Raw genomic sequence first — 15,000 nt, 5'->3', positions numbered from 1 at the left:
CCCAATCCTAAATCCCAGCGGGGTGATGCAGCAGGGCCACCACGGCTTCCACTGCATCCTGGGGAAGGGGGTATTTTGGCCCCTGGAAGCCTCCTTCGGGGTAACCTCCGGCAGTCACTATGGATGAACTCAGACCTGCATCAGCTCAATTGTTGGTGCAAGTTTGCATTGACCTGGGAAAGCAGATCAGCCCCAGGAAGGGCTCAGGAACCTGCCCCATCCTGCAGGAGGTCTAGTCTAGAGGGTAGAGCCTCCGTTTGCCTGAAGATAACATCCGCAGGTCGCCAGTTCAAGGCCACCGGCACCTTGAACCTTGAAGCAGCTGACAAGCTGAGCCGAGTTATTCCACCTGCTCTTTGGTGTGAGCGAAGAAGCGTCTTGGCTGCCCTCCATGTGAGAGATGAAGGAGCTGCTTGTCAGCTTGCGTGGGAGAAAACTGGAGGCCAGAATGTGATACCAGATCAGAGAGATCCATCTGAAATGTTGTGGTTCTGAGAACTCAGGAGGCTTGTTTAAACAGAAGGGTCTTCAGGCCTCGCCGAAAAGTCTCAAGAGAGGGAGCCATTCTTAAGTCAAGGGGAAGGGAATTCCATAACGGTGGTGCCACTACTGAGAAGGTCCTATTTCTAGCCGCTGCCCCACTTACCTCCCTAGGCGGCGGCACTTGTAAAAAGGCCTTCTCTGATGACCTAAGAGAAAACCTGATGTGCACCCATCAGGTGCACATATCTTCTTGGTCATATTTCCAGCAGGTGACAACTTTCTTTTTCTCCATTTCAGATAATAAAAGATCGGATATTCCATCAAGAGTCCCGCCTGAAGCTCTTCTGGAACACGCTTCCTGGGGGACTGCTGGCGCTGCCCGAGTTCTCCACCAATCCCGATGACTTCCCTTTCTACTACCGGCAGCATGGTACAGAAACGCCTTCACTCGCCAGCTACCTGATGTCTTGTTCACACGCACACGCCTTCTTCTTAAGATGTATAGTATTTCCTGGTCATTGACACCATGACATGGGTGTACAGCTTACAAGGCACCATCTGCTGCCAGGCCAGTAAGAGAGGCAAGGTGTCCGTAACAGGGAAGGAGGCTTGAGTTCCACAGCAGGCAGGCGAGAGTCTGGGCAGCCACGTGCACAATGAGGTTCGGCCCATCAAGGAGGCCGACAGATGCAGTTGCTTCAGGCACGGGGCACCCACCTCCCTCTGTCCACTTACCCTCCACTGCTCTTTCTCCTCCTCCTCTTTCCACTACCTGGATTGGAAAAGAAGGGATGGAGCAGCAGAGGAAATGTGGAGGAGAGGAAATTGGGGGGCTGGAGTGGGGGCCTTTTCTCTTTTCCAATCCATGAGATGCAGAGGCTGGCACATCTCTGGGGGGGGGGAAGCATTTGGCACCCAATCTCAGACACCAGAGGTCTTGGGCTGGCCCTGATTCAGGCAGAGGAGCCTATGTAGTAAGGAAGGTGGCATCAGGGCCCATGAGAGAGGGAAGGGTGTACATAGTACCCAGACCCTGAGTCAAAAATGGAACCAGGAGCCAGGGGAGGGTGCCCCAAAATTTCCTGGGGTTTTACACTTTCTGATCTCACCAGGGCCCATGAGATGGGGGTGTAGAGGGTACATTGTACCTGGGCCCGGGGTCAGAAAGGGGGCCTGGGAGCCAAAGGAGGGAAGCCAGAAATTTTCTGGGATCTCAGAAAATGTGTGCTTATATTGTGTGAAGACTGGCATTCACATTTTGCGTAGGCCCACATTGTTTTATATATCGTCATTTGTAGAAATTATGATCCAATGGAAAAGGGCAGTGTCGTACACTTGGGTCTCACTCCCAGGGTTTTGGGTGCTCAGAGTTGTTGGTTCTGAACCCTAGAGTCCTCAAAGATCCCTGTTCGGTAGTACTGCCACCACCCTGTAAGAGCCAGTGCCTCAGTCCAGGGACACCGAGACCCTCTAGGCTTAACTATATCCCTTGTAGGCACTGAGCACTTTCTTAACTTAAAGTCTCAGTCCTCAAGTTACTAGTCCACAATGAGGATTTTTGGTTGCTTGCTGAACGGCTAGGCAGGATTCTGAACCTTTGTCCCCAAGAGACAATGAACCAACATGGTAAAAAGATTTTCTACTTTATTAAATACATAGGGTTATAAAAGGTTACAAAAGGCAGCAAATGCTAGAGGCACAAAAACTTCTAGGAAACATATCAGCATAAAACAACAAAGCTAACTGGCTAACTCTATTATTCTCTGACTCTCACCTGGGTCAGCTTCTTTTGTAGATCCTCAGGCCAGTTACCTAAGAGGCCACATGGTCCTGGCGGGGCAGGATGTGCACCCACCACCTCTCTCACCAAGAGACAAGGAACAAAGACCCTGTCCTCCAGAAGTGGGGCTGGAAGCTAGCCCTCTCAGCTCTTCCCTCCCCCCTGGAGATCTACAGCTGCATTCCACCCTTGATGGGCGTCTTTCTGGCTGCCTAGGTGCTACATAATCACCTTCCATTGAGTTGTAAATTCCTAGCAGCTAGGACTGCAAGCCCCTTGCAGGCACCTTCTGTGTTACTGGGTTACTGTGGTTCAGGCTTTGCAATGCTACTAGGCCTGAACTGTACATATTCATGACAATTCTGAACAGGCACACAGAGACTCGGTGTACATAATCACCTTCCATTGAGTTGTAAATTCCTAGCAGCTAAGAAATGCAAGCCACTTCTGTGTTACTGTTTTAGTTTGGTTCAGGCCTTGCAATGCTACTAGGCCTGAACTGTACGTATCCATGACAGGCAGGAGCTAAAAAAAAATTTTACCCTAGAGAAGGCCCAGAAGAAACTTTGTACCCCCTGCTAAAATTCTCAGAGGCCCTGGGTACATACATTTTTTAAAAATAACAATTACTGTATTCTGTATTCTGAGCATTGTCAAAATCTGGTGGGAGCCGAGATTATCGAGTGTTGGGAGGGCAGAGCCTGGTGTGAGGCGAAAGCTATTCCAGCGGAGATGTCTCTGCGTAGGCCTGGTGGGTCAGGATTGATCCTTGGGATCAGCTGACTGGCAGTTCAGCCCAAATCTCAGCCTTGAAGCCCAGAGCTTAGCTCAGCAAGCCTGTCGCAGGACTGGAACACTGTTGGTTTAGGACAGGGGTGTCCAAACTTTTTGGCAGGAGGGCCACATCATCTCTCTGACATTGTGTCGGGGGCCGAGAAAAAGAAAGAATTTATTTACATTTAAAATTTGAATAAATTTACATAAATGAATGTATTAGAGATGGAACTTATATGAATGAATGAAGGTCTTGCAATAACTCAAGGCCTATAAAAGGCCTTGCACAAAGCAAGGCCATCCTTTCCTTTGCTGCCGCTGCTGCATCACAGCAAATAATGGAGGGAGCCCTCGTCCCACAGCTCATGCAAGAGGTTGTCACACTGAGCGCAGTTGCGTCGGGCCCTCATGGGCTCCAGCAAGTCTCCGGAGGGCCAGAGGCTCATTGGAGACCAGGGGCTCCCTGTGGGCCAGATTGGGGGTCCTCGAGGGCCGCAAGCGGCCCCAGGGCCAGGGTTTGGGCACCCCTGGTTTAGGAGGACCACCCGTTACTCCAAACTGAGACAAATACACCTCCCAACACCTCACCTTCCAGTGACACAGACAGGTCTCTGCTCCCAAAGAGCTTGCAATCTAAAATGGGCAGTGGGGAAAGAAAAGAGGAAGAGAAAAGAGTAGAATGTGGACAGGAGCGGTTACGGTCAGGAATGAGGATTAAGAGACACTAAACCAAAGACCGCATGGAAAAGGTGGGTTTTGAGGGAGGGCTTGGCATCCCAGTCTCATCCGGTCTCTCTTCCCAACAGGATCCAGCCCCTCCAGCAAGTTCACGGCATTCATCCGGGCTGTCTCGCCGATTGTCTCCCTCTCCCAGCCCATCCTCAAGCTCATTCAAGCGGTCTCCAAGTCCCAGTACTGTGCCCAGGTAAAGGAAAGTGCGGGTTGTCCCATCACAGTGAGGCAGAGGCTGCACATGGCAGAATTCCCTCTTCTGCACACGACTGCTGAACGTGCTCCCTGGGGAAGGGGCTGGAGCTCAGTGGCAGAGCAACTGCTTTCCATGCAGGCGGACCTGCGTTCAGTTTGAGCATCTCCAGGTGGGACTGGACAGGACCCCGACCGTGAGAGGCTGTAACTCAGCACCAGGCCGCTGCCCATATCCAGCGTCACCCACCATTCTGAAGGCGTGTGGACTCAGTGTGTGGTCGGTCTGTGGAACTCCTTGCCACAGGATGTGGTGACGGCATCTGGCCTGGACGCCTTTAAAAGGGGATTGGACAAGTTTCTGGAGGAAAAATCCATTACGGGGTACAAGCCATGATGTGTATGTGCAACCTCCTGATTTTAGAAATGGGCTATGTCAGATGCAAGGGAGGGCACCAGGATGAGGTCTCTTGTTATCTGGTGTGCTCCCTGGGGCATTTGGTGGGCCGCTGTGAGATCCAGGAAGCTGGACTAGATGGGCCTATGGCCTGGTCCAGTGGGGCTGTTCTTATGTTCTTAACTACAATTCCCAGGAGGCCTTGCAGGTCTCTTGTTATCTGGTGTGCTCCCTGGGGCATTTGGTGGGCCACTGTGAGATACAGGAAGCTGGACTAGATGGGCCTATGGCCTGATCCAGTGGGGCTCTTCTTATGTTCTTAACTACAATTCCCAGGAGGCCTTGCAGGTCTCTTGTTATCTGGTGTGCTCCCTGGGGCATTTGGTGGGCCACTGTGAGATATAGGAAGCTGGACTAGATGGGCCTATGGCCTGAGCCAGTGGGGCTGTTCTTATGTTCTTAACTACAATTCCCAGGAAGCCTTGCAGGTCTCTTGTTATCTGGTGTGCTCCCTGGGGCATTTGGTGGGCTGCTGTGAGATACAGGAAGCTGGACTAGATGGGTCTGTGGCCTGAGCCAGAGGGGCTGTTCTTATGTTCTTAACTACAATTCCCAGGAGGCCTTGCAGGTCTCTTGTGATCTGGTGTGCTCCCTGGGGCATTTGGTGGGCCGCTGTGAGATACAGGAAGCTGGACTAGATGGGCCTATGGCCTGATCCAGTGGGGCTGTTCTTATGTTCTTAACTACAATTCCCAGGAAGCCTTGCAGGTCTCTTGTTATCTGGTGTGCTCCCTGGGGCATTTGGTGGGCCGCTGTGAGATACAGGAAGCTGAACTAGATGGGCCTATGGCCTGATCCAGTGGGGCTGTTCTTATGTTCTTATGTTCAATACGTGAATCCAGACAAACTGCAAGAATCAGAGCTGTTTCCAGAAAGACAGAAAGGATGTTGACTGTATTTTGGCAACTAACAAAATGGAGCAGGGTGATGGGGCTAGGAATCCTGATGCACTTTAATGCAAAGCCTGAGAGATGCTTGCAGTGGCACAGCTAAGGGAGGGTGCTGGGGGTAGCGGTTGCACCGGGCAACAAGCTTTAAGAGGGCAACAAGCTGAGCTTAACACTAGCGGCCAAAATGGTGAAAAAAATGGTATGTATGAATAATACCATGATGTTATATATCATTGGAAAGGTAATTTAATGCAGAATGCAGTGAAACAAACCTCATTGGAATATCTGTATTCCATCAAACGTTACGACCAATTAATCAGAAAATGAAAACACAACTGCTTTATGGAACAAAAAGTGGATTTCTTCCAACTCAAAACTGACCTATGAGACTGATTGTTCTGAGAGCCAATGAGATGTTGTTATGATACGGCATGGAACCACTAAGGTGTTAATGTGTGTCAGCTCGCATTTCCATGTATCACAATACACTTACCCCTGCTAACTGGGTAAAGAGGCACTTTCAAGTGGTGCTTCTCTTCTGTTTAGCAGTGGGAGAATAACTGTCCCTATTTACACTAACAGAGTGTCTTTAACCAATAAGGTTATTTATTTATTTTTTTAATCATTTACTTAATTAAATTTGATTTTGTCTTGGAGGGGCGGCAGAGCAAGAGCTTCTGGGAGGGGGAGGCAGGTTTTCCCCGAATTTTAACTTTTTTAAAGCCCAGGTGTGACATCACTTCCGGTTGTGACATCACTTCCAGGGCATCATTTTGAGCTTAGCGCCAGGCTGCACGATCATTAGCTATGCCACTGGGTGGTTGATTCCCACTCACCCCCCCCCCCCGATGTTGGCAGCCTGAGGAAGCTCCTGGGTGGCCTGGCTGCCTTTGCTCCCAGCAGCAGGTGCTGCTCCTGTCTCCCTCTTGCTGCAGGCGAGGCTTGTCAGCACCTTTGCTTTGCTGCAGACGCCAGCCAGCAGGCCCCACCCATCCTGGGCCACACATGCACTCAGGTATGTTGCTGATGCTGATGTTGCAGCCACCGGGTGGTCTAAGCGCATGGCCCTTGTGCCCAGGATCTTGGGCAGGGTTGCCAACTCTGCCTGCAATTCTTCCTGGAGATTTTTTCCCCCTCAACCTGACACTGTGTCTTCCAGCTGAGACAGCCCTGCAGACATCTCCAGATTGCTTGCCGTTGCCCCCTGGAGATCATGCCTAGAGAGTCTGGCGGGCAACTTGCCACCCTCACTCGGAATCAGCAGCTTTGGCCTCAGCCAAGTTCGTTTCCCAATCAGCATGCTTCAGCTTCCAATCTCAGTACTCTCCAGCATTTCACAAACAACCTTCCAATTGCAGCCCTCCCAATTCTGGACCCTCCTGCCTCACCGGTGGGCCACTGCTTTTTGCAAAGCCTCTGCCCCACTCCTCATTCCCAGTTTCTGCAAACAACCCCAGTTTCACCAGTTTATAACGTGTGAATGAGGTGGCCACCCCCTTCCTAGGTGGGAAATCCTTCTAGCCTCTGGGATTTTGATCAAGAGCAGCAGTTTGACTGTGGTGTGCGCTCTCAACAGGAGATTGAAGGGAAAGGCTGGGTTGCATTACCTAGGGGAAAACAGGGGCTGACACCACAAAAAAAGAGGCAGAAAAGGGACACACACCAAAAGGTGCAGAGCATATAAAATGCAACCACAGGAACATGACAAAGCAATTGATACAAGGGTCTGCAAGAAGCTTGCAGTTTATGCCAAAAACTAATCAGCTTAGGCATAAAGCCCTAACCTGGCACACAACTCTTAAGAAAGAAAGTGCCAGGTGAACCTCAATGGGGAGGGCGCTCTATACCTGGGGGCAGCACCACCGTGAAGTTCCCCTCCACAGTTGCCAACTGCCTCAACACTGATATCGCAGGCATTTATAGATGAGCTTCCCATTAAAATCTCAGTGTCTGGGTAGGTTTGCATGGGGTACAAATGTTCATGGGTTCAAGACTAACCAAAAGCTGAGGCCCACCCCCTCCCCAATATGGCACCTTGCTGTGCCAGCTAGTATCTCTTACCTGGCAGCACATCAACTGTTGAGTCCACCACTCCTCCCAGGAAGAAGAGGAAGTGAGTCCAGAATGTTGGAGATGCTCTAGCTCAGGGGTGCCCAAACCCCGGCCTGGGGGCCACTTGCAGCCCTCAGGGGCTCCCAATCAGGCCCTCAGGGAACCCCCAGTCTCCAATGAGCCTCTGGCCCTCCAGAGACTTGCTGGAGCCCATGTTGGCCTCTCAGCAAGAGAATGACTGTTTGACCTCTCACTTGAGCTGTGGGATGAGGGCTCCCTCCACTACTTGCTATTTCATATCTGTGATGCAGCAGTGGCAGCGAAGGAAAGGCTGACCTTGCTTTGTGCAAGGCCTTTTATAGGCCTTGAGCTATTGCAGGACCTCCATTCATTCATATAAGTACCATCTCTAATAAACTCATGTATGTAAATTTATGCAAATTTGAAATGTAAATTAATTCTTTTTTTCCCCGGCCCCCTGACACAGTGTCAGAGAGATGATGTGGCCCTCCTGCCAAAATGTTTGGACACCCCTGCTCTAGCTCACCAATCTCCTCCACATTTCCTCTTCTGCTCAATCCCTTTCCAGCCCGGGGGGGGGGCGGAGCAGAGAGAGGTCCCCCCCCCGCCAATCTCACTTCAGCCAGTCTCATGGATGGCTAGCCCTGGGTGAAAAAAAAACATTGATACAATCAGTGAAAAGCACTGCAGGCCGACCTGACCCAAAGAGTTCTCCCCATCCAGGTACCTGTGAAGTGTTATTACCATATTAAACAGAATTGCCCCACTGCGATACACGCTCAACCCCATGAGACCTGTTTATTAGCAATTATGCTTCTGTACAGTAATAATGTTTAGACTATAGTAGAATCATAAAAATTAAAGCGGAGAGCAGAACTATTATTGCTTCTAACAGTGTAATTACCACATTCAGCTGACATTATGTCTCCTTGAAAAAAACTTTAAAATGCAAAGTTAAAAAGAGTTTGAAATAGTAAGGAGGGGAACAAGACGATGACTAGGGGCGCAATCCTGGCTTGCGCAGGCATCCAGCGCAGGATAGGGGCCCAAGGCAACTCAGCCAGAAGCAAGGGGAAACTTTTCCCCTTACCTCTGGGTATAGCACACTGGCCCGTATGGGTCTCCTCAAACTTGAGCCACCTCCTGAGGTGATACAAGTCTGAGGAGAGCAGAGCGGCTTGACACTGGGTGATTTCCGCGACACTGGGATCCTGGCCACGGCAGTAGTAATTTGCTTGTGGAGCCCCACAAAGCGCAGGGCCCCATTTGGGCACATCTGTCAAAGGTTGGCCTGGTCACACAGCACTTAAGCCATTTCTGCCCAAAGTTGCATATACTCAACAGAGACCAAATGTGCACACCTGTGGCCCGGGCAAAAGTGGGTTAAGCAGCCACAGGCGAAGAAATAGGGAGTCTTTTATACGTTTAGGGGGGGAAAAACAACTTCACAGCCCCTGGTGGAAGCTTGCATTCTTGGCATCAGCTTTTGTTTTAATTAAAAGCTTCTTGGTGCACACACTGGAATCTGTTTCAGTGCACAAGTGTACCCTTAAAAGGAGCAGCCCCAGGTGAGTGTTTGGGCTCCTGGCAACTCCCTCCTCTGCTTGATTAAAAAACAGCAGCAGAGGTGGAGAGCCTGACTTGAACTCGCTGGTTTCTGAATAGGGCCACACGTTCCAGGAGGAGCCACTATCTGCCTTCAGACAAGCAGGCTCCTTTATTGGGGGGCAGGCCACAACTAAACCCACCCCTAAAAGGAGCAAGGCAGGAAAGTCTTAAGAGTGGCGTCTAGCGCTAGCCTCTAAGTTCTAAGGTTTAACGCATTAGTGACCAGTGGTTGTGCAGGGAGATGGTTGCCTTGGCCTGACCACGCGATTGGGAGGGAGAGATCCACCCACTCTTACACACGTGCAAATACATTGACTCCCACCCCATCTGGTGGCCTGCAGTTCCAAAGGAGGGCCCGTAACTACATTTGTAACAGCAGCTTGAGCTGAAGCAACAAATAGGTGCCAGGAACAGCTTCCCCTTCTCATTTCTGTCTCCCAAGCCTCTCTTAAAGGGACAGGAAGCCGCCAAGGCAGTGGTGGGTATGTTTTGTGGCCAGTTGGCAGCCCTGCAGTGGCAGTGCCCATCTCCCAGTGCCTGCTTCTCTAAGAGCTCTTACATCTGGGAGGCCAACAATCTTCTCTTTGTCTTTCTGCACAGCCCTTGGGTGTGTTGGAGAGCACTGAGGGCCCAAACCTATCCAACTTTCTAGCGTTGATGCAACCATGCCAAATGGGGCATGCACTACTGCATCCTGCAGTGGGGAGGCAGTCACAGGGACTTTCTCAATGTATGGTAACATTTGTTCCCTTATCTCGGGGCTGCACCCACACTGGAAAGTTGGATAGGATTGGACGAGTCCTTCATCTTAACTTGGCATCCTCGGGAGTCATTAGGTACAATGAATTAAATGGGTAACTCTCTACCCTAGCTTTATTGCTGGGCTGAAATCTAGAATGAAAATGATATTTGTGATGTTAGCCTCCAACAGCTGGGGCAACTGGAGGATGTGAAGACCAAATACAAACTGTAAATAATTCCTTCTGGTTAAACCAGCGATTGTCATCTCAGAAGCTAAGCAGGGTCAGGCCTGGTTAGTACTTGGATGGGAGACCACCTGGGAATACCGGGTGCTGTAGGCTTCTACCATGATCTCGGAAGCTAAGCAGGGTCAGGCCTGGTTAGTACTTGGATGGGAGACCGCCTGGGAATACCGGGTGCTGTAGGCTTATACCATGATCTCAGAAGCTAAGCAGGGTCAGGCCTGGTTAGTACTTGGATGGGAGACCGCCTGGGAATTCCGGGTGCTGTAGGCTTCTACCATGGTCTCAGAAGCTAAGCAGGGTCAGGCCTGGTTAGTACTTGGATGGGAGACCACCTGGGAATACCGGGTGCTGTAGGCTTCTACCATGATCTCAGAAGCTAAGCAGGGTCAGGCCTGGTTAGTACTTGGATGGGAGACCACCTGGGAATACCGGGTGCTGTAGGCTTATACCATGATCTCAGAAGCTAAGCAGGGTCAGGCCTGGTTAGTTCTTGGATGGGAGACCGCCTGGGAATTCCGGGTGCTATAGGCTTGTACCATGATCTGGGAAGCTAAGCAGGGTCAGGCCTGGTTAGTACTTGGATGGGAGACCGCCTGGGAATTCCGGGTGCTGTAGGCTTATACCATGATCTCAGAAGCTAAGCAGGGTCAGGCCTGGTTAGTACTTGGATGGGAGACCACCTGGGAATACCGGGTGCTGTAGGCTTCTACTATGATCTCGGAAGCTAAGCAGGGTCAGGCCTGGTTAGTACTTGGATGGGAGACCGCCTGGGAATTCCGGGTGCTGTAGGCTTCTACCATGATCTGGGAAGCTAAGCAGGGTCAGGCCTGGTTAGTACTTGGATGGGAGACCACCTGGGAATACCGGGTGCTGTAGGCTTATACCATGATCTCAGAAGCTAAGCAGGGTCAGGCCTGGTTAGTTCTTGGATGGGAGACCGCCTGGGAATTCCGGGTGCTATAGGCTTGTACCATGATCTGGGAAGCTAAGCAGGGTCAGGCCTGGTTAGTACTTGGATGGGAGACCGCCTGGGAATACCGGGTGCTGTAGGCTTATACCAGAGTCTTTCGAGACTGAAGGTTGCCAACCAACCACTGAGCACTATGTTCTTCTCTATGGTCTTCACCTCTTGTAATATCACTTTGACTTCCAGGAGACCTTTCCAAGCTCTGTGGCTGTTTCTAGGACAACTGTCTGTAGCAACGAATTGTCTGTCCCTCTTCCACCACCAGCTCTGCCACAATTTGGAAGAGGGCCACAATCTGTTACTACAGACAGTTGCGCTAAAAACAGAGCCCCAGAATCCCGAAGAGTTTTTCAGCCATTTTCAACTGCTATGCTCCCAACTCTCATGGCACACCCACTGACTTTTCGTGGCACGCTGGTTGGAAATTGCTGGGTTACCCTGTTGTGTGCCCATGCCGCTGTCTCCATTTGGTGGGGCCGCTGTGAGATACAGGAAGCTGGACTAGATGGGCCTATGGCCTGATCCAGTGGGGCTGTTCTTATGTTGTCATGTTCATTTATCTTTTGCTAACACAGTGAGAGCTCCAAAGTGTCTCTGGCTGCCCTGGCTGCCTGGCATCACAAGATCTATGCCTTGCAGTTGTTCCTGCTTGCCCAGGAGCATCACTGCATCCCTGATAGGAACAGTTCAGGATTCTCTTTGCAAGGTCCCAAACTTCTCCTGCTGCGGCTTCCCAGCAGGCAGAACTCAGAGGCCCACTGATTCTGAGGGTCCCTCCTGCCATCACGGCGTCTGGCCATTGATTGACCTCTCTTCTGACTCGAGATTTCCTTGTCTTTGTCTTCTCAAAAAAATACAGATTTTAGTGTTATGGAGCTGTGAGAAGCCACCCCCACAGAGCAGTAAGTGGCCTCAGACTGCAGTTCCTTTGACCGTCATCCACAGCAGCAACAAGGTAAGCAGGCCCCAAAGTTCCTGGCCCTGAGGTTTTGCCTTAGCCTCAAGTGACCAGGATGGCAGTGGCGTAGCTAGAGGGGGTGTAAAGCACTAAGTTTTGCAGGGAGTCTCACTGCAGCGTGCAAGTGGCCTCTCCCTCAGGATGGGGCATACGCCTCTGTTTTGTTCCCCCCATCTGAAATGGCTCTGAAGGGAGGGGCCACTTGCATGCTGCAATGAGGCTCCCTTCAAAACGTAGTGCTTTGCACTCCTTCTAGCTATGCCACTGATCTCCTGGTCACTTGGGGCTAAGGCAGAACCTAAGGGCCAGATAAGAGAATTCCTCCATCTCACCTCCACAGGAGGGGTGCCGGCTTGCATCCCAGTGAATGGCGGTGTCCCTCTTAAATGTCCTGTTTAGGTAGGAGATGCAGCAGCTTCTCCTTTCAACCCTGGGGAGTCGGAGGGCCAAACTACAAATGGTGCTAGATGCACACACTTGAGTGCTTATGTTTACTCAGGTGTAGCAGTGGCACAGGGCCACACAGTCATGATTTTCAACAGCAAAATGGCAGAGGCCAACATTAAAGGTCCCCTGCTCCATGCTGTGGTCCCACCCTGATCCACAGCCTACCATGGTCACTAAATGCAAATGAAAGCCTCTGATGACACAGGTGGTGCATTCACACCATGTGAGCTTCACCCATTCCACTCTGACTGTGTCTTCTCTCTGACAAGGGCTGGGAGAGACTGGTGGCAGCTCTGTGCACCTAAGACAGAGAAGGCTTGGATCTGAACTCTCCACTCACCTCCCTCTTCTTCCCTGTCTTCTGCTAAAGGTCAGCGACCGGTTTTTGCCTTACTCGGCCATTGGGACAGATGCAGTCCTCAGCCTGGACGAACACACCAGCCTCCTGACTAGTGAGGTAAGGCTGTCCCTTTGTCACGATGCTCAGTGGGTCTGGACCTGGACATCTAAAGGACCGTTTCCTCCTCTGATGATAGTGAGGCTGCCCACGGCCACCTCTTGACACTCTGTCATCAGCCCAGCACCGTCCGTCCTGCCAAGCTCCCTGAGCTGGAGACCAGGCCACACGAGATTGGGGCGCAGGGTGTTTGTACCCTGACCTGAAGTCAAAAAGGGGACCCAGGAGGTGACGCAAGAATTTCCCAGGATCTTACATTTTCAAATCTTATCAGGACCCATGAGATGGGTGTGCAGGGGGTACATTGTACCTGGGCCTGGGGTCAAAACAGGGCCCCAAGAGCCAAAGGTGGGGGCCCCAACATTTCCTGGGAACTTACATTTTCTGATCTTACCAGGGTCCATGAAAGGGGGTTGCAGGGGGTACATCGTACCTGGGCCCGGGGTCAGAAAGGGGGCCTTGGAGCCAAAGGAGGGGAGCCAGAAATTTCCTGGGATCTCAGAAAACGTTTGCTTATATTGTGTGAAGACTGGCATTCACATTTTGTGTAGGCCTACGTAATTTTTTGTATTGTAATTTGTAGAAATTCTGATTCAATGATTGCATGAAATTAGGATGATCCAATGAGGAAGGGAAGGGTCCCCAAAACACTGTATACCCCCAAAATTATGTAAGGTACTGTATACCCCCAAAAGGTAAACACTGTATACCCCCAAAAGATATACACTGTATACCTTTATTTGTGGGCTCCGAGACAGAGCCTGGCCTTGAAACTGGGGCCTGGGGCTAACACCTCCGCATGAACTCATCGCAGGCCCTCCTATCGGAGCATGGAATCTGAACAGGACGGGGCGAGGAAGGTGCATGAGATCAGAGAGCCCCGGGGTGGCTCAGGTGGCACTGTGCCTCCGCCCTCAGGGTTGCCTCACCAGCTTTCTCATCCCCAGATGCAAGCCGAGCCCAGCGCCGCTTCCCAGCAGAGAGCGGGCAAGATGCCAGTGCCAGGCAGGATGCGCTGGGGCCTGCGATTTGATGCTCCGGCACTTAATTGTCTCAGGGAGTGGTGTGCAAGGGAGATCCCTTTCCCTCGCACAGGGCACGGAGAAGCAAACTGCTTTGCCCCTGGAGTGGGGCTGAGGGTGTGTCTGCTTTTCCAGGGAACAGGCAAGGAAAGTCTGATGCTCAAGAGGTCACATCCCCAACTGGCAAATACCTGGATGATGCAGATGTTCAGAGCATGCATGTGGGGTGATCCTGTGGGCAGGAATGGTGGCTCAGTGGTAGAATAATATAATATATAATAATATACAGTATTTATATACCGCCTTTCTTGGTCTTTATTCAAGACTTTATTCAAGGCGGTTTACACAGGCAGGCTTATTAAATCCACGCAGGGATTTTTACAAATTGAAAGAAGGTTCTCTCTTTCAAGAACCACCACATTCAAGCTGTTACACTCCGATCTGGTTTAACATTCTGGCCTCCATCCTCCCACGCTCCGAGCAGATGGAACAGCTCAGCTGCAGCTTGCCAGCTGCTTCAAGGTCGCACGGTGCCGGTGGCCTCGAACTGGCGACCTTGTGGATGTTAATCTTCAGGCAAATGGAGGCTCTACCCTCTAGACCAGACCTCCTGCCCTCTAGACCAGACCTCCTGCCCTAGAAGGCCTCGGTTTGAGGATCCTGGGTAGTAGATGGGCTGTGGGGAGACCATGGCCAGTTCAACCCCTGGCAGCCTTTCCAGGTAGGATGGGGAAGACTCCCATCCGAAACCCTGGAGGCAGTGTGAACTGGGGTGGGTAGATGTGATCCAAAGGCCACGTTGGAGGTTTTCCTCTCTGCCCTAACCCTTTTCCAGTCCCGGGAGTGGGAAGAAGAAGGAGCAGCACTGCAGGCAAGGAGGTAGACCACGGGTGTCCAAACGTTTTGGCAGGAGGGCCACATCATCTCCCTGACACTGTGACAGGGGCCAGGAAAAAAAAAAAGAATTAATTTACATTTCAAATTTGAATAAATTTACATAAATGAATTTATTAGAGATGGAACTTATATGAATGAATGAAGGTCTTGCAGTAAGTAGCTCAAGGCCTATAAAAGGCCTTGCACAAAGCAAGGCCAGCCTTTCCTTCTCTGCCGCTGCTGCATCACAGATGCGAAACAGCCAGTCGTGGAGGGAGCCCTCATCCCACAGCTCGGA

General features: G+C 51.2%; 1 protein-coding gene across 1 annotated transcript in view; it reads left to right on the top strand.

The window, feature by feature from the left end:
* Window positions 1–15,000, top strand: part of EXTL1 (exostosin like glycosyltransferase 1) — a 57,358-nt gene that overhangs the window by 35,569 nt on the left and 6,789 nt on the right. The window contains exons 5-8 of the mRNA XM_066638492.1: window positions 781–913; window positions 3,844–3,962; window positions 11,802–11,897; window positions 12,718–12,804. Coding sequence (XP_066494589.1) covers window positions 781–913; window positions 3,844–3,962; window positions 11,802–11,897; window positions 12,718–12,804 — 435 coding nt within the window. The remainder of the gene's footprint in view (window positions 1–780; window positions 914–3,843; window positions 3,963–11,801; window positions 11,898–12,717; window positions 12,805–15,000) is intronic.

The sequence above is a fragment of the Tiliqua scincoides genome, chromosome 10 (genome assembly GCF_035046505.1).
Source record: "Tiliqua scincoides isolate rTilSci1 chromosome 10, rTilSci1.hap2, whole genome shotgun sequence".
NCBI classification, from domain to species: Eukaryota; Metazoa; Chordata; class Lepidosauria; order Squamata; family Scincidae; genus Tiliqua; species Tiliqua scincoides.
The sequence above is the reverse complement of the archived record's forward strand: the minus strand, read 5'-3'. Positions and strand labels throughout refer to the sequence as shown.